The sequence below is a fragment of the Megascapheus bottae genome, chromosome 10, assembly GCF_031878675.1.
Source record: "Megascapheus bottae isolate mThoBot1 chromosome 10, mThoBot2.hap1, whole genome shotgun sequence".
In the NCBI taxonomy this organism is placed as follows: Eukaryota; Metazoa; Chordata; class Mammalia; order Rodentia; family Geomyidae; genus Megascapheus; species Megascapheus bottae.
The window spans coordinates 22,684,917-22,708,596 of record NC_143518.1 but is presented as its reverse complement, the minus strand read 5'-3'; the positions used below and the strand labels follow the sequence as shown (position 1 = coordinate 22,708,596).

The window sequence follows — 23,680 nt, the reverse complement described above, 5'->3', positions numbered from 1 at the left end:
CAGTTGCTAGGGTCATACATGTAAGACACTACCTTCCATACTTACTACAACTCAGTAAAAAAAATAAGCTACTAGACTGTAATAATTAATGAGGCAATTTATGGTCATATTATTTCTACAATTTGGAAAAATACAAAATTGAATTCTTATATTCCTTCCATTATCCCTTCCCTCTAAATAAATCTGTATGGATTACATTAAATTTTTAAATGCAAACAGTGAAAGAAAATATAGCTGGATTTCTTATGATCTGGAATAAAAGTACTTACATGTGAACTGGGAGGAAATACAAATATGAAAGAAAAATTTAATAGCTTTTTATTAGCATGCATTATCTATACAAAGGACGGCATCGTGGCATTTCCATACATGCATACAATGTACCCCATCCAACTCACCTCTTCTATGACTCTTTCTCATCACTCTCCCCCTTAATACAGTTTCAACAAGTTTCATCATTCCATTTTCATATATTCATATAAAGAACTTCAATCAAATATATTTTCATAAACCCTCTTCACTGGCCCTGCCCATTTCCACTGGTATCTGCCACTACTATTCTTAACAGATTCTACTGTACTTTCCAGTCATTCATTCTTTTTTTTTTTTTTTTTTTTTTTTGCCAGTCCTGGACTTGAGCTCAGGGCCTGAGCACTGTCCTTGGATTTTTTTCTCAAGGCTAGAGCTCTACCACTTGAGCCTCAGCACCACTTCTGGCTTTTTTCTATGTATGTGGTACCGAGGAATCGAACCCGGGTCTGCATGCATGCTAAGCAAGCACTTTAACCACTAGGCCAAACTCCCGGCCCCATCCAGTCATTCATTCTTTTGTTTTCATTTTTTAAAAATTTTTTTGCCAGGTGTGGGGCTTGAACTCAGGGCCTGAGCACTGTCCTTGGACTTTTGTCAAGCCTACAGCTCTACCACTTGAGCCACAGCACCACTTCCAGCTTTTTTTTCCCTATGTATGCGGTACCGAGGAATCAAACCTGGGTCTTCGTACATGTTAGGCAAACATTCCTGGCCCCTGTTTTCATTTTTTACTGGGTATTGTACAAAGGACTTTCACCATGATATTTCATGTGTACATATAATTTAGTCAGATTAATCTCTATTTCTCTTTTAACAAGACTCATTTACTTAATATAGCAGGTGAGTTTTTGTTGTTGTTTTGTTTTGTTTGCCAGTCCTCCGCTTGAGCTCTGGGACTGAGCACTGTCCTTGCACTTTCTCTGCCACTTGAGCCTCAACACCATTTCTGGCTTTTTCTATGTATGTGGTACCAAGGAATCAAACTCAGGTCTTCATGCGTGCTAGGCAAGCACTCTACCACTAGGCCAAACTCCCAGCCTATAGCAGGTGTTTTTATCAAGACAAGTTCAACAATTACAAAATGTTTTACAAACATAAAATACTATTCCTAATTATCTGAAAAGAAAAACTAAATTGCCATTAAACATGTTCAAATGTTTTAAAAAAACAATAATGAAATAGTATTGGCAAAGATTATTGAATTCAGTAGTTAAAATTCATACCATTTTTATGGAGTATAACTTAGCAATGTCTTAACTTTTAATGTGTGTACCCTTCTATTTAAAATTTATTTACTTATTTTTATTATATTTTATTGTCAAAGTGATATATAGAGAAATTACAGTTATATTCATCAGTTAGTGTATACATTACTTCTTGAACATTTATACCCCTTCCCATGTTTTTCTCCCATTTTCCCTCCCACTACACCCTCCCAATCATTAAATTTTTGTATCTGAGAGTTTAAACTAAGTACGTGCACGTGTGTACAAAGTACGTATAAAGATACATGCTCTATATTACTCTTTTTTTTTTTTGCCAGTCCTGGGCTTGAGCTCAGGGCCTGAGCACTGTCCTTGGACTTTCTCAAGGCTAGAGCTCTACCACTTGAGCCTCAGCACCACTTCCAGCTTTTTCTATGTATGTGGTACCAAGGAATCGAACCCAGGTCTTCGTACATGCTAGGCAAGCACTTTAACCACTAGGCAAAACTCCCGGCCTCTATATTACTCTTAAAACCTCACTGATAATCACCAAAGGAAAAAGTAAAGACTTAGGTACTGGTTTAACTACTTGCCCTATACAAAGGAATACTATGTGGTTATATAGATCTCTAGACATTAACGCAATGAGACCAAAGGAAGACATTCATAAAAGTGGATCAAAAAGGCTCAATAGCTATATGCATATGATCATATAAACTAAAAGTTTTCAAACTGAACTCCAAGATATGGAGTTATTACCTGACTTACATTATTGTAACCCCTCTGTACATCACCTGTACAATAACAAAATATATTTTAAAATACTAACAATAAAAAGAAGCAAGTTAAACCAATATGTCCCAATATGAACATGTGTCCAAATATATTCTTTGTAAAGTATGATAAAATCACTGTTGTAATAAATACTATATAAATTTAAACACACATGATTCCTATTATATTTTTTCTTTTTTCATATATTTTTATTGTAATTAATAGAAGGGTTACATTATATTTGCCAGATAGAAGGTGCATTACTTCACATACATTGATACCCTTTCTCATGTCTTGGTCCCCATTTCCCTCCCCCCACCCCAACCCCTCATTTTGTTTTCCCCCCTTCCCTATCCAATTTCAAATGAACAAATACAAATATATCCAATATATCAGATAACAAAGTGAGATACTGTAACAATATGAGATAAATATCATTTTATATTTTTAAATCTAGTTGCCTATTTAAAATATTTATAGGAGAGTTCACAAAATTGCTAATGATATTTTCTATAGGAAGTTGATAAAAGAAAGTACCCTTATTTTAATTCTTTACCTACTAGCCTTCTGAATTTCTATAATTTTTTTACCAAGAGCATATATCACTTTACTTAAGAAAGAAAATAATAAAAATTAGCTTAAAAAAATTACCCCTCAGCCCAGAATGGTGACATATGCCTATAAATGGAACTACTGAGAGGAGGGAAATGGGGACAAAAACATGAGAAGGGATATCAATGTGTGAGAAGTAACACACCAACTACCTGATGAATGTAACTATACATTATCCTGACAATAAAAAATAATAATAAATAAATGCCACTACTCAGGAGGATTACAGTTTGAGACCAACTGGGCAAAAAGTTGTTGAGACCCTATTCAAAAAAAAAAAAAGCTATGAAAGCAAAAGAACAGAAGACATGGCTCAAATAGTAAGTTAGAGTGCTTGAAAGAAGATCCTGAGTTCAATCTGCAGCAATAAATCTGTCTCTTGCTTTTGATATTACCACTTCATCACAGTCAGATCAGTTAGTTTCTACTTTCTTGTATCCTTGGGTTTTTTTTTTTTCAATTGACTATAACCTCTGTTTTGTCCATGTGCCTTTTCTGAAATTTCTCTTGTCAAAGTCTCCAAATCATTTGGGCTCCGAAGTTCAGTGGCTACTGTTAATCTTTTAACACATTTCATTTTGTGCTATTAGTAGACACCAGTAATTCTTGACAAAAAAAAATGGCCTTCTCTTCTAGGCTTTTATGATACTTAAATCACCTAGTTTTCCATCTCTCCTTCTAATTTCTGTCTCTCTCAACTAGATTTAAAGGTTAACATTCCTTGGGTTATTTTTTAGAATGTTTTCTCATTCCATATATCCCTTTTTAATGTGTCTCCACAGGAACCTCAACCTCAACTTGTTCAGAACTTGATTTACTTCTACACTCAATTCAACCAATATTGCCTCTTATTTCCTATCTCTTTGAAGGGCATCACATTTTTCTACCCAGAGATTCAAGCCTGAATGTCCAGGCATCCTTCTCTCTACCACTTCATTATAACTGCAATGATGTAGTCAAGACCTGTTTGCCTCCTACATATTATATCTCAACTCTATCTACTTCCTCATTTCTACTAGCGTCATTCATGATTGTTATATAGTGTGCTAACCATAATCTAGGAACTAATCTCTTAAATCTTATGCTTTCCCTCTCTGAATACCCCTCTGTCAATTCCTTCACCAAACTAGTCTTGCTGAAATAACCTCTGCTCATTTTCCAATTCTTCCACCCCAAACCTTCCTACGGCCATCTACAGTCTCCATGGCCAAACAGTAAACCCACACATGACATTTCTTCTTCTCATGTACTACTCTACCACTAGTATATGCTTGTAATTCTAGCTATGCAGTAAGCTGAGACCTGGAGAAAAGTACGTCCCAGGCAGAAAAGTACGTCAAATTCCATCTCTAATTAGCCAGCAAAATGTCAGACTGTAGACATGGCTCAATAGATAAAAAGCAAGCCAAGTAAGAGCATGAGGTGCTGAATTCAAGTCCTGGTACCAGCACAAAAAAGAAAGTAAATGTCATTAAATCTCCAGTTGTTTCCTATTACTCTTTCACCTTAAACCTTAATTTTAAAGTTATACATACACTAAAGTCTAGCAAAACTAAATTTAATAAAAGAAGAAAAACTTTACTTATCTTCCCACTTACTGTCTAAAATGTCAGTAGAGTTGGATTTAAATGTAATTTGAAGTGTTTAATTTCATGTGTTTGTCTGTATGTCAGTGATGGGCTTCATGGCCTCACACTTACTAGGTAGGTGTTCTATTGCTAAGCCATCTTTCTAACCCTTTTATGCCCTGGTTATTTTTGAGATAGAGTCTTGCTGCCTGCCCAGACACATTTTTACACTGACGATTTGGTCTTCTTATCATAGCTAAAATGACAAGACACACACCACCACACCCAACTATGAGTTAAGGGGTCTCTCACACTGTAATTCTTTCTATCTTTAGTCTCCCAAAGTAGCAAGGATTACAGATATGAGCCACTGGTGCCTTCTGTTTTTTTTTAAATCAATGTATGTCTATGTGTAATTGGCTTAAGTACTCATAGATTTTACTCCCCTTGCAATTTAAATACCAAAAGAAGAATGTATATTATGTGGCACAGTTTTCTGTATATTGTTCCCTAGTGTGTGTCATATTGGAGATAACTTGAATTTTCTACCCTGTAGAACATGCTTTAATATTTATAATCTTCCTTCTGAGACAGGCTTTGTTGTTTGTGTGTGTGTTTGTGTGTATTTGGTTTTGGTCATGGGGCTTGAACTCAGGACCTGAGACACTGTCTGACATTTTTGTAAGCATTCTACCACTTTGAACCACATCTCTACCTCCGATTTTCTGGTGATTAATCGTAGATAAGAGTCTAAAGGACTTTCCTGCCCAGGATGTCCTGCCCAGGCTGTCTTGTAACCATGATCCTCAGATCTCAGCCTCCTGAGTAGCTAGGATTATAGACATAAGCCACCATCACCTGGTGAATGTGTTCATTTTAAGTGACTGCGCTAGCTAATATATACCCTTCTTCAGCAGCTTGACTCATAGATCATATATACTGTCTGGAAGCTGAGGCTGGGAAAGAGAGTATGTGCTTCCATAAATAGCTGTTTGTTTAGTGTGTAATTTTAAGCTAACATGAGAGTCAGTGGGTAACATAAGCAATATAACTAGTTTTACCTGAAGCAAGAGAAGCTGTCAAGATTCTTGGAAGACAATGGCTTTTTAGTGTCAGAAGTAGAACTGATAAATGGGTCCTGATTTCTTTTTTAATTCAAGGAGGCAAACCTTTAAAATTATTATTCAGAAAAAGTTTCCTGTTTTCATGAAATATCATTTGGATGTTTTCATAAAAATGCCTTATTAAAAATAATGTAATCTAGAGAACAGGTAATTCTATTTATCTCAAAGTGAAAGCTCAATGCAATTTTTAAAAGTATATATATTTGTTGTTAGAGCCTTAGAATACTGCATTTTGTTCATTATAACCTGGGTAATTTTAAAAGAAAATAAATGCCTTAGAAATACATACTAACTGAAACATGGGTGCATTCTTATGCTCAGCTTTCTGAATTTCCTTTTCAAGAATTCAGTGAAACAGTCTGGAATTATAACTGCCAAGCGAAGCAGAAACTCACCTGCACTGTAGTCCTGGATTTTGTATGGCAATAAGCATTTTTAATTAAAAGTTTCCCAATTCCTAAATCAGGAACTGAATCTGTAAACACATGGCAGATTGAGCTAGCATATCTAGGCATTATTGAAACTGTGGAGGAAATGTGCCTTTTTAAAGAATTGGATGGATAAGCTGAGGAAATCCAGCTGTGTTGTATTTAAAATTGTGCTAATCAGAGTTCTTTTGCTTTTTTTCCCCCCTTCATCACTGTATCTACTGTTATGTAAGTTGGCACCCCATCCCCAAGCTGATTTTGAAGATTGATTTCATCTTTTAAGAGTAATTTTAGGTAGGGAGGAGGATTGTAGCAATATAATACTCATTTGATGCAGTGAGCAATAGAAAGCCTCTCTTACCCTCTAGTTTGTTTCCCTACTAGGTCAAAAGCAGCAGATAATCTTCATCAGCAATTAAAATTTTAACCCTTACCATCACAGTGCTAGAGTTGAAATAGAGTTGCACAGACATTAAGCAGAAATGTAAAGAGTATAGTGTTCCTTAATTATAAGTAAAATTGCCCTCTGGAATGCAATTTCTCAGTTAAATATAGAAATATTTATTTTGAAACTCTGAATTATTCTCACATGGTATATTAACTTGGGCTGATGGTCCAGTGGGGAAGAAAGCAGTCAAAGAGAATTCGGCAAGGGATTCAATATCATCACTTTCAAAATTGGGTTAGATTTCTTGATAAAAGGTATTTATCAGAGTGGCTTGGACAAAGTTTAAAGCTCATTATTTTCCCAATAAATCACATTCTACTTTCCATTAAAGGAGCAAACTGCCATAGGGGTACTAAAACTGTGTAGTTAGTAGATCTAAGAAAAATCAATCCTATGAAGGTATGAGAGGAGGTAAACATAATTTAGAGGGGACTTGGGGGTTACTAATGCTTCTATATGGAAATATTTATACAGATAATGCCTCCTCCCGTAAGCCATTCCCAGGCTGTTTGATCTTCCTGTTTACTGTAATCTTGCTTCTCTGGGAATTACTTCTGTCTTCTCTGAGACACTTTCAATACAGGAAGAACTTGCTTATTTATTTAGTATGTTGAACATACTAGTTACTTTGGCTTTCAAGGCATGTGTGTGTGTGTGTGTGTGTGTGTGTGTGTGTGTGTCCATGTGTGTGTGCACATGCGCACGCAGACTGATGGGAAATTCTAAACTATATATTAATAATGGAAATTTCAGTAGCTAAGAAGACTTTAGAAGTTACAAGTTGAGGTGATTTGGTTATAGTACCTGTTTATGGCGGCTTCTGAGATATACAGCATGTGTTGAAAATGCAATAGGAAAACAAAGGCTTTTGTCCAACTATCTCTAAAGAAAGAAAATTTGTAAACCAGATAAGTTCATATAAAATACTTGTTAGAAACTTTAAACTATGCTAAGCATTACAAAAGAAACAAGCTATTCAGAAGACTGTACATGGAAATGAGGTTTATGAAATACTTTCTATTAGGATGGTTGGTTGAAATTAATATATGTGAAGTAAGCTAAAGCTTAGATTTATTCCTTGCAGGGTTTTTAATAAGATATCTACCTCCATTCCCAGTTTCTTTTGTGTGGCTTTTGAGAACTTAGCAATAGAAAGGGGCAGGGGCTTCACCTTCTTTCCTTTCTGATTAAAATGATCACCTTTGCCATGTTTACGGAGAGCTTTCCTTGAGTCCTTCAAGCTGCAGCTTCTCCCTGAGCCTCCCAGCTCTAATCTCCTCATAGGTGTAGCACCATGGCAACATGCCTAGCCTAGAGCCCTGGAACCTTGTTTGTGTTACCTGAGGGGCTAGATGCAGCCTGAAGGAAAAGAAGGAATATTACCTGTTCTGCAGGGTTTGGATGAAGATGATGACTTGATCTGTTATTTGTATTTCTGTTCTGCTCTGTGGAAGACTTGACTAACACCTTGGGAAGCATTTATCCAAAGATGATATCAGTAACCAAGGAAGCAGGGAAACCGTCTTCTGTTGGTTCCTGTCTTCTGAACACAGAGTTGTTTTCTGAAATGTAGTGCAGGAAGTGACTTGCTATTCCAGGACATGTGGCACCGCTATGATTTGGGGTTGCACTACCAGGTGGCTATACAGTTGCTTCATGTAGGTAGACATTTATTTTGTTTGAAATAAAATGAACTTATTTTTTATTTTTTTACTTAAAAAAATAAAAGTAAGCCTTTTGTTGAAACTCCTTTTTTAAAAATGCTTTGATTTTTTTTCCTCATGAGAGATTCATCCCAGAGCTTGCAAGATGTTTCCCTTCTAGCAACATCTGAGAAACGTTTGTTAGAATTGTTTTATATTTGTTTAAGAAAGATTATAGAGCTTTGATGTCTCACCCAGACTTCTGTTGTCTCATCAAAGCTTCCAAAATAGCATATTGGAAAAGGCTATAAGATAAATTAAAGTAGCATTTAGTTGTTTTTAATTAATGTGCTATACTTACAATATATAATGTCAAAGATGTCATTGTCTTATCCAGAACAAAAGGAAATAAATGTAGAAGTATTTCATTGTTGCACATTTTTGGTATATTATCAATGGGAACTATAAATATAAATGTACATTGAAAATTGCTGAAATACCAGAATACATGTTTTCAGCTTAAAATTTAAATAGTAGTTAATATTTTTTAATTTGTGTGAAAAGAGCAGAGTAAAATCATTATTGTTGAAAATATGTCTTGTTATGAAGTTTAGTTAAACAATATTAGAATGCAGCATTACTGTGTAAGCACTACTCTATTGTTAAGTACTTCAATTCCTTTGAATGTTAACTTGACTTCAGGAAATGAATGAATGTATTTTACAAAAATCAAATGTCTTTACACAGCATTTCTTTTTATCCTCATTTCTAAGTACTTGAAATACATGTATTTAACTCTTGAGTATTTTATCAATACTGTAATTACTAAATAATGGCCAACCAGTTCTGGATTCAGAAACACTGTGCTTCACATTGTTAGAATCCATTAATTCTGTAGAAAGAAAGCCAATGAATTACTGATCCCATAGTGACATGAGTCATGATTCTTAGCATTCTCCAAAAAAAAAAAACCCAGGAAATAAAATCAGCCAGGATTCCTCAACAGTGTCAACAGTATGTTGTTCTCTATGAAAGTTGGGACGTTGTTTTTCATAGTGGGAAACTCCCTGAGGGCATTTTGTTCTTTATTCACACTTATACTGGAAGGCATTGGTAGAAGCAAAAGCTGTTAGAAGAGAATTTCATTTTAAGACAGCAGGCCTTTTGAGAGATAGTCTATGCGTGTGTGTGTGTGTGTGTGTGTGTGTATGGGTGTATGGTTGTGTATTCTGTCAGAGATGAAATAACCTGAGGATTCAACCACTACTATTTGGTCAGTGACATATAGGCTAAAGCTGTAACATGAATATAAAAACAATAAATGTGCTTGACAATATTTTAAAATAAAGAATACAGTTATTTTATTTTTCCATATTACAATATAGAGATAATAATAATAGTAATGTCTATAGAGACTGGGCATGATGATTTGTATACCTGAAATCCCAATACTTAAGAAGCAGATGCAGGAGTATTGCAAGTTCAAGGCCAGCTTGACCTTGAACTGAATATAGCAAGATCATAAGCAAGTAAAGGAGCTAGAACTCCTTTAAGACTAATGAAATTAAATTTCAGTTTAAAATAAGTGTTTCTGCTCATATATGTATGTGTAAATATGTACCATATTTATGTGTATAAATGTGGTGCTATATGTGTATAAATATGGTACTATTATTTCTAGAGATTATTGATTTGCTCTTCCTTTTACTTTTCCCTATAGGTGTTTATACAGTTGTTAGCCTCTATTGCATTAAACCTTCAGTTTTTGTTGGCCAAGTAACATTACCTTAAATATCTTCTACTTTCAGGTCTCGAGGGCTGCCTAAACTAAAAGAGTCACGTTCCCATGAATCCTTGCTGAGTCCATGCAGTGCAGTAGAATGTCTAGATCTTGGTAGAGGAGAGCCTGTGGCAGTGAAACCACTGCATAGTAGCATCCTTGGACAAGACTTCTGTTTTGAGGTATTATAAAAAGGAAGAATAATTAATCAACAAGAATTCATTACTGTCATGCTGCTAATTTTTAGTTGATGAAAATTTTCTGTTTTTAATAAAGAGTTGGAAATCTGTTATTCTGATTACATTTGTTATTAAAGTTACTAATGATTATGTCTCCTTATTTTGCTCTTGTCTGCTTTCAAAAAATAGTTGGATTCTACATTCTCAGCAGAGGTTAACAATAACTTATTAGATTAATGTTTTAATTGAATTAACATGTGAGCAAATTTCAGCAACTTAAGTAGGCCATTTCTTGGTACTCTTAATTTAAAAAAAAAGTTTGAGTTACTTCTTGGCATTCTTTTTAATAAAAAATCACTTGAACTTTTCCTTATTTGTGAAACTCTGCTCAGTAGACTTTGTACTAAGCCCAGCATTAAGTGCTAGGAATATGTGTTTTATTTTTAATGGATAGTGATAGTAGTCAGGATAAACTAATAAATAACTGAAAAGCAGTAGCAGGTTATCTAGTAGAAGAAAAATGAACTCTAAAATCAATAACTCAATAACTTATTTCATTTAGTAGTCTTCTATAGTATTATGATGGAGGCATCTTGAAAAATCTAATAGAAATGGTTTTTCATTTATTTTTCAGTAGCTCAGAATTGAACATACTCATTTGCAGTTAATTTCAGATGTGGCCTGAAAGTGTTTTTCTTTCATTTTTCTGAGCCATAGGCAAACAAATTCTACATTGTTTTTGTTTGCATGCCTGGGAATGAATATGGATTCTACCTAGAGAATGAAGCAAAAACATAATATGTACATATGTATATGTATATGTGTGTATGTGTACATAACCAAATTTAAAGATTTGGATTTATAGTATATTCCTCTCAACAGTATAATTAGGAATGTAGAACCTTTAATCGTACATTTCCATTTCTTTATCTCTAATTTTTATGTTGAAGGTTACCTACTTAAGTGGAAGTAAATGCTTCAGCTGTAACTCTGCCTCAGAGAGAGATAAGTGGATGGAAAACCTTCGCAGGACAGTTCAACCAAATAAGGTAATAGTAGCCTTGATTGTAAAAATATATGTCTAAGCAGCAAGTTGATAAAAGATAAATGTACTGATAATATCTTAATTTTTATAGTGCTTAACCGGTTTTTTTACATTATTATTATTTGGTTTTAAGATAGAGCCTCACCATGTAGTCTAGGCTTCCTTCCAAATTGCTGGGTAGTCCATTCTGGCCTCAAATTTGTAATCCTCCTGACTCAGCCTTGCAAGTGCTGGATAGCAGGCATGTACCACCAAGACTGGTTTATAGCTTAATGGTTTTAAAGTATGGCATACATGTAGTGACATTTTATGATACGAGATAACTTCACAGGGATTATTATTGAGATTTTACCAATGTTGGTAAGAAAGCACACAGAAAAGCTAAGTGACAAAACCATGTCAGAAGTTAATACATGATAAAAATGAGACTAGAACTAAGTTGTACTTGTCTCTTTTTCACTTATAGATACTGGTCCAATTATTGTTTTGTTGGCCATATAACTTAGAAAATACTTTTAACCCAAACAAAATAGAATATATTTGGTTCTCTTAAGATTGTCTAGAGCTTGGTCTTATCCTAAATTGACGTCTGTTAATGGAATACATAATTAACATCACTATAAAAAAATGTTCTCTTTTTGGCTTATATGCTTTCAAATTCAACTTTCTTGCCACTATAGGACAATTGCAGACGAGCTGAAAATGTTCTCCGTTTATGGATCATTGAAGCCAAGGATCTTGCCCCTAAAAAGAAATATTTCTGTGAACTGTGCCTTGATGATACCCTTTTTGCTCGTACAACCAGCAAGACCAAAGCCGACAATATTTTCTGGGGTGAACATTTTGAGTTCTACAGCCTTCCACATCTCCACAGCATCACAGTTCACATTTATAAGGATGTGGAAAAAAAGAAAAAAAAGGACAAGAATAATTATGTAGGGCTAGTCAATATTCCCACTGCCAGTGTGACTGGTCGCCAATTTGTAGAAAAGTGGTATCCAGTAAGTACCCCTACACCCAATAAAGGAAAGACTGGAGGGCCTTCTATTCGAATTAAGTCACGTTTCCAAACTATCACCATTCTGCCTATGGAACAATATAAAGAATTTGCAGAATTTGTCACCAGCAACTACACCATGCTATGTTCTGTCCTTGAGCCTGTAATTAGTGTGAGGAATAAAGAGGAGCTGGCTTGTGCCTTAGTGCACATTCTTCAGAGTACTGGTAGAGCCAAGGTAAGTGGAATGAGGAAGGGTGGGTTACATTGCCTAAAAATTCTTCCTTGCTTTTGGCAAGGAAAGAAATTGAGATTGGAAACTGGAAAAAATTATTCATAATTCTTAAATTTGAAGAGATGGAATTAGAAAGCTAGTATGAAATGGAGCTATCAACAAAAATTTGTTCATTCACAAATTCATTCATTTGGTCATTTTCATAAAAGGTAAGTATCATAGCCCCAACTAGTAGGATTGGTATGATAATCTTACAGTATGTTCAACTTCTTTACTTTTAGTTTGAGAATGCTTTGTGACAGTTTTCTTCCTTACTGCATTTTTTTTAAAGATTATTTGAAGAAAGTTGAGCTAGTGGTTCATGTCTCATAGTCCATTTGTGGCTAAATAAATAAATACATAAATAAATAAATAAGATAACCTACCTTAAAAAAATAGCTAAAGCAGGCCAGGAGTTTGACCTAGAGATAGAGTGCTTGCCAAGCATGCACGAAGACCTGGGTTCGATTCCTCAGTACCACATACATAGAAAAAAGCCAGAAGTGGTGCTGAGGCTCAAGTGGGAGATGTCTAGCCTTGAGAAAGTCCAAGGACAGTGCTCAGGCCCTGGGCTTAAAGCCCAGGACTGGCAAAAAAAAGAAAAGAATAGCTAAATTAAAAACACACTAGGGACATCGCTCAACTGATAGAGTGCTTGCCTAGCAAGTACAATCCCTGAGTTCTTTTTTTTTTTTTTGCCACTCCTGGGCTTGAGCTCAGGGCCTGAGCACTGTCCTTGGACTTTCTCAAGGCTAGAGCTCTACCACTTGAGCCTCAGCACTACTTCCGGCTTTTTTCTATGTATGTGGTACCGAGGAATCGAACCCGGGTCTTCATGCATGCTAGGCAAGCACTTTAACCACTAGGCCAAACTCCCGGCCCAACAATCCCTGAGTTCTAAACCTCAGAACCACCAAAAAAAAAAAGAAGAAAGAAAACAAAAAAGATTAATTACTATATCCCATAAACAGTGAACAAAATATTCAAGAAGTATAATGGATATTAATAATAATTTTCATGGGATTAATATATTTGGGATAATAATATCAAAGATGGTAGTTGGTAGCTACTTACTTATAGTCTTATTTTGTTTTGCAATAGTATAAAGTAAAAGAAAGATTTTAAAAATGGAAATAGATAAGTTGTAAAAAGAACAGAAACCAACTGTTTTTTGAGCTGTGATACACAGTCACTTACTAGTCTGAGTCTCTAGTGTATTAGAAGCCAACTGGGCATGGTAGAATTGTATTCCATATTCACACTCACAGCTACAATCATTTATTTAAGAACAAACTGTAAAATTAAATACTATTAAATTTTCTTGATATAAATCAGAATATAGGAATACATTAGACATATAGTCCCTTCTGTAACTACCTTTCTATTGCATCTAATTTTTGTATTTCAATTTATTAAAAATAAGTTTTCTGTTGTTAAAAAGGTGGGGTAGTCCGGGAGTTTGGCCTAGTGGTAGAGTGCTAGCCTAGCATGCACGAAGACCCAGGTTCTATTCCTCGGTACCACATACATAGAAAAAAGCCGTAAGTGGTACTGAGGCTCAAGTGGTAGAGCTCTAGCCTTGAGAAAGTCCAAGGACAGTGCTCAGACCCTGAGCTCAAGCCCAGGACTGGCAAAAAAAAAAAAAGGTGGGGTAAAGTATCTTTGAAATTATGAGTCTCATCTTTAAATTTTATAGCTATGGTATTTCTGCTTTTCAGTTCCTGAAAAGCATAAGACTTTTTTAGAGAAACTTTTAATTTATGTATTGTAAACTGCATCCATTTAAAGTAGAGAAGTTCAGTGAGTTTTGATAGATTATGCACACATTAAAAATTACTACCTAACTAAAACATAAAAGGTTGTTATTGCCTCCACAATTTCATCCTCTAATCCTAGCTACTTAGGAGTCTGAGATCTGAAGGATCACAGTTCAAAGCTAGCCTAGGCACAAAACGTCCTGAGACTCTTATCTCCAAGTAACTACCAGAAAACTGGGAGTGGCACTGTGGCTCAAGTGGTTAGAGGACTAGCCTTGAACTGAAGACCTCAAGGACAACACCCTGGCACAGAGTTCAAGCCCTATGACAGACCAAGCAAAATTTTTTTTCAGCCTGATTATTACCATAAGTGTCAGTAGTGACTCTTAAGCCCACAACTCTACTATACTGTTGAGCTGCTTCAAAGTGAGTTCTATTAATGTTTGGAGGGAGGAGTAGTTGGTTTTCTAAGGTGCCAGTATTGGGGCTTCGGCTTATGGCCTTGGCACTATCCCATAGCTTTTTTCCTCAAGTCTTCTTTGTGCCACAGTTCCATTTATAGCTTTTTTGGTGTCGATTGGAGATAAGAATCTCCCTGACTTTCTTACCTGGGCAGGCTTCCTGAATAGCTACTATTATCGGTGTGAGTCATGAGCACCTAGCCCCCACCAATGTTTAAAATAATTTTAAACTAGTAGTAAACATATTCTCTTTGGGGCTTGTTTGTTTGTTTGTTTTTTGCCAGTCCTGGGCTTGAGCTCAGGGACTGAGCACTGTCCTTAGACTTTCTCAAGGCTAGAGCTCTACCGCTTGAGCCTCAGCACCACTTCCGGCTTTTTTCTATGTATGTGGTACCGAGGAATCGAACATGGGTCATTGTGCTTGCTAAGCAAGCACTCTACCACTAGGCCAAACTCCCGGCCCACTTTGGGGTTTTTTTGATGTTGTTGTTGTTGTTCCGGACCCTTTGGAATATCCAATTAATATATTCAGAATATACAATGTTAGTCCATTTTAAGCTGAACATATTGAATTTTGCATCTCTTGTTTTAGGGCTATTAAGGAATGAAGAAGGGCTTTCTTTGGGGTTTTACTTCTCCTTATTTCTTCCTTCTCTGTTGATGGATATAATGCCAGACAAAAACCTAAGTCCAAAGAATAGGTTCTAAAAATTCCATTTTTTTTTGCCAGTCCTGGGCTTGAGCTCAGGGCCTGAGCACTGTCCTTAGACTTTCTCAAGGCTAGAGCTCTACCACTTGAGCCTCAGCACCACTTCCGGCTTTTTGCTATATGTGGTACCACAAAAATATATATATATATATATATATGTATATATATACATTATCCTTACTTTTCATAGAGCTTTTGATTTTCTAAAGAAAACATATTAATCAAAATAGTTATGAAAATGTGTAGTTATAAGAAGAACTTCAGTAGACTAAAAAGAGATAATTCTGTGTAAGTGGGGGGGAGGGTACTTGACAAAGACTGTTCAGGGACAGCAGTGATCAGAGGAGGTTTTACTAAGGAAATGACTTATAAACTAAGATCCAAAGGATTTGAAGAAGTAGCTCTGTGGAAATGGAGTTGGGAATGAGAGTAGAAGTGGAATAGAACTGAGAACATTTACAGAAGGCTTTGTGCTGAGTGGAGATTATATATATTTACTAGTCTAAAAAGAAAGCTCCTAAGGCTAAAGTGCAGAAAGAATGATAATAGACACAGCTGAAGAAACCAAAACTTCAGAGACATGTAGGCTACATCCAGAGTTAGGATCTTTTTCTAAACTCTCTGAAAAAACTTGTGAAGGAATTTTAAACTTCTTGAGATAGTGAAATGTAAGATTTTTATCTTTTTCCTTTCCAGTGACTCTGGTAACTTAAGTTTGAAACATTATTCCCAAGATGACTGATGTTTTAGTTATTTCTTCTAATGTAGATTATGTATTCAGTTGCTTTCTGCCTGACTAGATCCTTTTCTACCAGGATTTTCTGACCGACTTGGTGATGTCCGAGGTGGATCGTTGTGGAGAACATGATGTCTTAATCTTCAGAGAGAATACTATTGCCACCAAATCCATTGAGGAGTATCTCAAGTTGGTAGGACAACAGTATCTTCATGATGCATTAGGTATGGAAAGGAAAATATCTGCTTTCTTTTCTTCACCCTTTAGTTTTTAACTTGATCACCCTCATGAGACAAACAAATTTACAAAAGTAGACAGTCAGTACAGGTGTGTTTAATAGTTGGCAAGATTGTTTTGTTCTCCAGATACTTACAAAAAAATTAAAGTCACATTGTCCATATAACCAAAAGAAAATCCTGTTCTCTCAAATAATTTTTTAAAAATGCATTTTATCTTGATAGAATTACACAAACATGCTCTGTATTGTCGGGGTCCTTCGTCCCCAGTCCCTCTTGAGGAGGGATGGGGAAAAGCACACCCCAACCAGTCCAAGCCGCGAGAGGAGAGGGCCCACTGTCCTCCCGCACTCAGCCGTGCTTCTCCGGAGCACGAACAGAAACACCACACAGCTTCATCAAGGCAAGAATCTCCCTCTAAAACTCCCCTCCTTATATTGGGTGCGGGAGCCTATCAGCACAACAGGTGGGCAAGATAAAGCGGTTCACTTGTTTACCCCTACTACAGATCTCAGCAGAAAGTTATTAGAATGGCATTACTCGGCCCCCAACACTGTATAAAATTCACTTACATTGTTTAAAGGAACAAAAGGTTGTAATAAGTCAGACATTGGGCAAGGGCATTGATGGGGATTACCAAGGGAGGGGAGAAAAAGGCATAGAAATGAGAATCAGGCACATACAGAATAAAACTCTGTGTGTGAGTGTGTGTGTGTGTGTGTCTGTGTGTGTTGCTCCTGGGCTTGAACTCAGGGAATAGGCATTGTCCCTCAGCTTCTTTGTTCATGGCTAATACTCTGCCACTTGAGCCACACTTCCACCACCAGCTTTTGGTAGTTAATTGGAAATAAGAGTCTTATGAACTTTGCTATCCTGGTTGGCTTCAAACTGCGGTCCTCAAATCTTAGCCTCTCCTGAATAGCTAGGATGACAGGCACGAGCTACCAGCACCTGGATAGAATAAAATTTTTTAGCAGAAAAAGGACATGAAGAGACAAATGAAAAACAACAAAAAGACTAGAAAATAATTAGAACTAGAACTAGGCTTTTTTTTCTTTTGAGAGCCTGGCTACAGATTTAGATTTTATACTGTTCCTAGGAAAACCACTAAAAGTTTTTTCCCATGTTTTCAATGAAGAGACTTAAGTAATGGCTTGTGAGTAAAACAGCTAAAAAAAAAAAAAAGATATAAGAAGACATTATAATAAAACAAGAGGGGCCAGGAGTTTGGCCTAGTGGTTAAAGTGCTTGCCTAGCATGCATGAAGACCCGGGTTCGATTCCTGGGTACCACATATAGAAAAAAGCCGGAAGTGGTGCTGAGGCTCAAGTGGTAGAGCTCTAGTCTAGCCTTGAGAAAGTCCAAGGACAGTGCTCAGGCCCTGAGCTCAAGCCCAGGACTGGCAAAAAATAAATAAATAAATAAATAAATAAACAAGAAATATTGAAACTTTAAGGCAAGTTGCAGGGGATAAGAATAGAAGAAAGAGAAAGGTATAAAAATGTTAAAATTGAACTGATGTGGCTTGACAACTTTGTGAAAAAGAATGAAGTATCAAATGCTAGAGACTTTTTGGCCTTTGTAAATGACTAAGGATAATGAGATTCTTAACAGAATCAAAATCATATAAACATAAACTTAAAAGAAAGGAAATTATATTTTGCCTTAGATTCATTTTAAAGTTCTGGTAGAAAATCTCAGGGATTTTTAGTGCAGAGATTAGTCAGGACATTTAAGCCAGCTGTTGGAAATTTGGGTAATTTACACATGTGGAAGCTATGAAACTACTAGAGCAACAAGAGAATAGAGCTCAAAGATCTCAAATGGTTGATAATACAGAAGAAAGAATAGCAGTCAGAGAAATAAAATGATCAGAGAGAAGATGCTAAAAAAGAAAGATAACAAGGAAAATACTGAGTCCTAGATACCAATAACAAATAGAGTATTAAGTCAGATGAACTGAGGAAATAGCTTAGTGGTGGAGCACAAATTCAACATAGATTCATTTCTCAGGGCCGCCAAATTTTCACTTATTTACATTTTTTCCCCAGAGATTTCAGAGGGGAAAGCAAGAGTGGCTAACAAATCCTTTAGCAACTTAAAGATCACTTGTGATGCCTCAAACTGGTATCAAGAAGAAAGAAGTCTTATTATAAAGGTGTAAAAAAGTGAAAGAACAATCAAGAAATAGGACCACTATGTTTATATGATGCAAACTTAACTATATAGTATCAATACATTTCTGCTCTGTAGAAGTAAATTTTTCCCCTTTTGCTTCAAGTTTAGTGTTAACCTTTAAGATCTAATGGGAATTTACAAGAAAAATAGTTGAATATTCATTGACACTTGGAAAGGTACTGATAGGTTATTAGCCTTATTTGCATAAGATGTTACTACAGTTATAAAATGTATATAATGGTTTGATTTAATGATTTGTATTGTATTTCAAAAGGCAATAATGAAGCCTCTTAAACAATATTTATCCTGTGAGCCTAGAAGGGAATATTTGTTGACAACCTACTTCTTCAAAGTGAAATATTTATATTTTAAAAATCAATATTAAGCATGGTTTTTAAATAATTTCCTAAGTGAAAATTGTGAGGCATAATTCACTTTATATGGAAAGAAATTCATGAACTATTTCTAGTAATCTATAAGCAATGCCCAGAGTAGTGAAAGTGGCCAGACATAAACAGAATTAGCCAGTAATCTTCTTTGGATCAGTTGGATTGTCTTCTTCCCATGGAAGACTAGCTATACTTCATACACTGTGTGTAAAAACTATGTGTTATTTCCAGACTGCTAAGAATCCTCAGGGAGATCAATTTTAATAATTGTCTGTCAGGGCTGAGGATGTAGCTCAGTAGAGTCTGGTTCGATCCTTAGCACCAAAAAAAAAAAAAAGTAATACGTTGTTTAATATCAACCTGCTTCTTAGCCCGTCTTTATCTTGATAAAAGCCCTGATAAAAGCATTGCTTTTTACTGCACACACTGCTTAATTTAGACTTAAATTTTTAATCTAGTAGTACCCTTTACCTGTCTAATTGATGTTGAAGTTTGGATTCTGTGACACACAGGAAATGCCATCTATAAGATTAGTCACACAGACCACTTAGTAGAAGCAAATTCTTTTCAACTAATGTATCCATACCTGCACTTGAAATTTTGATGATACTTAATAAGTTAGTAGTTTACATAGAAAGCACATTACAGAGCATTCTCTAACTTGGCACAAACTTATTGCAATTAAACAATATAGCAAGTACTCCTTTACATCCTGATTATTTTTCAGACAAGAAAACCTCAAATAGGGTTTTTAATCAGTCTCAATAATTTTGGTCAAGTACTTTCTAGATGCAAATCTATAAAAGCTCCACCTGCCATTTTGATATGTATGTTCTACATTATCAGGCATAGATTATAATTCTAAAAATGAAAATAATTGTATTTTAGAAGATTCTAATGGTATCATATAAGGAAAAAATTTAAGAAGCTGTAGTGTTTATCTGACTTGGGGAGGGAAAGGGGAAGCATACACAGCCGAAAAAAGAGTGAACTAGTTCAGCAGTGATACTCATTACACACTACGTTGGAAATGAGCTATACACATTGGGTGGGTGAGCAGGGTTGGAAGGGGAAAACTGGTAGAAAATGAATGGGTGACACTTTTCAAAAGAAATGTACTCCATACCTGACTTAGTAACTGTACTCATATGTACATCACCTTTACAATAAATATTTTTTTAAGAAAATATAGGGTCAGGAGTTTGGCCTAGTGGTAAAGTGCTTACCTAGCATGCAGAAAGACCCAGGCTTGATTCCTCTGTGCCCTATACATAGAAAAAAGCCAGAAATGGTGCTGTGGCTCAAGTGGTAGAGCTCTAGCCATGAGAAAGTCCAAGGACAGTGCTCACGCCGTGAGCTCAAGGCCCAAGACTGGCAATAAATAAATAAATAAATAAATAAATAAATAAATAAAAAGAAGTTATAGTGAGAGCACCGTAGACAGTTTTACAGTATGAGTACCGTAGACAATTTATGTTTGAGCCCTAGAATAATTTATTTGACTTTTGAAGAATAAAATAAAAAACATTTAGTATTTATATTACTTACAAATGTTAGCCTTACTTTCCCATAGAAGATGAAACATTAAAAAAAAAAGCCTCCCTCAATGTAAAGTTCATATTGCACATTTAGAAGTTAAAGACTTGTTACTTTGGGTATTTTGACATTAATTGCTTAACTTTTAAATTCAAATAATCTTTAAACAAAATATGTACTGTAGACATGACATACAGGAAACAGGGAGAATATATTGATATATACCTTGTGGAACTGTAATATTAAGCTTTTGCTAGTTTGGGTGAAAAAGTATTTAGAAGTAGCATATTTTTCAGCTGAATAGAGTGGCTCATACCTGTAATCCTAACTATGCAAGAGGCTGACATCTGAGGATTGCAGTTTGAAGCCAGCCTGGGCAGACAAACCTAAAAGACTGATCTATAATAAATCAGCAAAGTGGAGGTTTGGCTCAAGTGATCTAGCACTAGCCATGAGTAAAAAAGCTGAGCAATATCTCAGGGCCAGCACAAATTAATAAAACAAAAGTAACTTACTTTTGAATCTAATAATGACTTCTATAGGAGTCCCAGAAACATACTAGCTATTTTCAAAAAAAAAAACATTCACATCCTAATGAAATTCTACAGTGCAGATTTCACAAACATTTGTACATACAAATAAGGCTTAAGATAAAATGACTTTACGTCTCTCTCGATGTCTGGCTCCATATCTTTTTTTTTTCTATGCCCCATTTTTTTTCCTTATACCACTTGGCTTTCAGTTTCTCAGGCCTGTTTCTTTCAAATTATCACGTTTCTTCCTAAGTCATAGCTATTTTTAAAAGCTTTCACTTATCTAAGTACAAAACATTGTGATAGAAAATGTACTTCATATTGCTACTGCTACCTCATTTTCTGTTTTGTTTTTGTTTTTTTGCCAGTCTTGGGGCAAGGCATTGTCCTTGGACACTTTTTGCGGAAGGCTAGCACTCCACTACATGAGCCACAGTGCCACTTCCAGCTTTTTTTTTTTTTTTTTGTATGTGATACCAAGGAATCAAACCCAGGACTTTGTGCATGTACACTCCCAGCCCAGCTACTTCATTTTCTTCCCCTTCATTAACTCTTGTTATAACAAGACCAACCCTCAAGTAATACTAGCAGGATCTTACAAAAGCCATTCCTCTTTAAAAACAAAAAAATAACAGTAAAATTAAAAACTAAGAACAGGCTGGTTGTCCATGGTTCATGCTTGTAATCTTAACTACTCAGGAAGCTAAGAGCTAAAGATACCACTTTCAAAGCCAGGCCAGCCCAGGCAGGGCAGAAAGTCCATGAGACTCTTTATTTATAATTAACTAACCCCCATCCCTGCCACAAAAAAGAGTAGATATTGCCACCTCTGATAATTACTTGACAGATACTTAGGGGCTAGGGATTTGGGCATTATTAAAGCCCAGTTCCAAACTTTTGAGGATATTTATCCTAGGAATTAGTGGCCATGCAAACAAATAGGACAAAATAGTATAAAACATGGAACATTTGGAAGTATACAAGTATAGTGTATAGTGAGGATAAACAGGTCAGGTGGTAACTCCAGGGAATTTCCAGCATACCTTTATAGACTGACTGTATGAACAAAGTATCTAAGCTAAGTTTCTGTGGGAAAGCATATAAGGAATATATAAAGAGAATGGGCTACAGTTTTTACTAAGTTAAATGATTATTGCAAGAGGTAAACCTAGAAAGCCTTCTTACTCAGCCTTATACATTCAGCCCCAAATTATTACATAGATAAGTTATTCAGTCAAGATTGGGTTGCTTGTTTTTTCTAAAACAGCGGTAATATTAGTTCCCCAACCTTAGAAGCGACCTCTATAACATATTACAAGTGATGTTAATAATAAATATAGTTGTGGTTTCTGGTAAAAAAAAAATACAACCTTGTTTAAAGCTATTTTATAAGAATTGTAGTGATGTTAGTACTTGGTATCATTCTGCTTCCAGGGTAGGGAAAATAAACATATGGCAATGTGAGAACTATTGGGTTCCAAATCAGGGACCTTTACAGGCAGTCTTATGCCTTCCCTGTCATTTTTGAGATAAGAATTCCCCATTATACATTTTGTTCAGAAATCTTAAATCTTATTCTGTTCAAGGAAGCACTTTATACTTAAACAGCTTTTTTTTTTTCAAAAAGGGGAGTTCATCAAAGCTTTATATGAATCAGATGAGAACTGTGAAGTGGATCCCAGTAAGTGTTCATCTAGTGAACTGCTAGACCACCAGAGCAACCTAAAGATGTGTTGTGAGCTGGCTTTCTGCAAGATCATCAATTCTTACTGGTAAGCTGATGACCATTCTTTGTCTAAAGTCTAAATTTTCATTGTAGGCAAAAATGCTGCTGAACTGATTATCAAAAATAATCCTTTCCATAATGTTCTGTCTTTATCCACTAATACTCAAAAGTACATTCTTTCTTTTAAAAAAATTTACCAGTGTTGAACAGATGTGCTCATGAATTTTGATCACTGCTCTAGCCCCAGTACTTCGTGAGATTTTTCAAGGTTTTTGATGAACAGTCTTTTAGACAGATTATGGTGAGCTATATTAAACCAGATGGTTTAGTCAGGAGCCTCATGCCATTTTCCCACTTTGAAAAACTAAATTTACACTAATTCAGAGTTTTTAGCTTTCAGATTCAAGTCTCCATATGGCCTTCGGTGAATTTTCCACCACTGCTTAAACATGAGTCAGTCTAACTCTTGGATCTCTACTAGGTTTTCCTCATAGTTCAACCCTAGAACAGAGGTGTGCTGAGTCACACTGGGATCACTTATGCTTTCACAGGCTGTGGTATTTTCATATATTTAGAGATTTAGTTTGGGTTTCTTGTTTTATTCCCCCCAGTGTCTTTCCTCGTGAATTGAAAGAAGTATTTGCATCGTGGAAGCAGCAATGCCTGAACCGAGGCAAGCAAGACATCAGTGAACGGCTCATTAGTGCCTCATTGTTTCTCCGTTTCCTTTGCCCTGCCATTATGTCTCCCAGTCTTTTCAACCTTATGCAGGAATATCCTGATGACCGCACATCTCGGACTCTAACTCTTATTGCCAAGGTCATTCAGAACCTAGCCAACTTTGCCAAGTAGGTGATACTACCCAAGCCAGTTTAAAAACACATGGTTTAAAAAAATGACCTGAGGCCTAAAATTTGTATATGACTGGCAAGCTCCAAAACTCAGACAGATATTCATTGTGTTTTCATTCTAAAAAACAGGGGCCGGGGGGCTGGGAGTTTGGCCTAGTGGTAGAGTGCTTGCCTAGTAT

The 23,680-nt window shown here is 35.8% G+C and overlaps 1 protein-coding gene across 9 annotated transcripts in view; it reads left to right on the top strand.

Annotated features, from left to right (window-relative positions):
* Positions 1-23,680, top strand: part of Rasal2 (RAS protein activator like 2) — a 261,335-nt gene that overhangs the window by 212,241 nt on the left and 25,414 nt on the right. For all 9 annotated transcript variants that reach the window (XM_090340368.1, XM_090340365.1, XM_090340369.1 and 6 more), the window contains exons 6-11: positions 9,923-10,076; positions 11,024-11,122; positions 11,799-12,353; positions 16,132-16,276; positions 22,552-22,696; positions 23,262-23,498. In XM_090340368.1, coding sequence (XP_090196494.1) covers positions 9,923-10,076; positions 11,024-11,122; positions 11,799-12,353; positions 16,132-16,276; positions 22,552-22,696; positions 23,262-23,498 — 1,335 coding nt within the window. The remainder of the gene's footprint in view (positions 1-9,922; positions 10,077-11,023; positions 11,123-11,798; positions 12,354-16,131; positions 16,277-22,551; positions 22,697-23,261; positions 23,499-23,680) is intronic.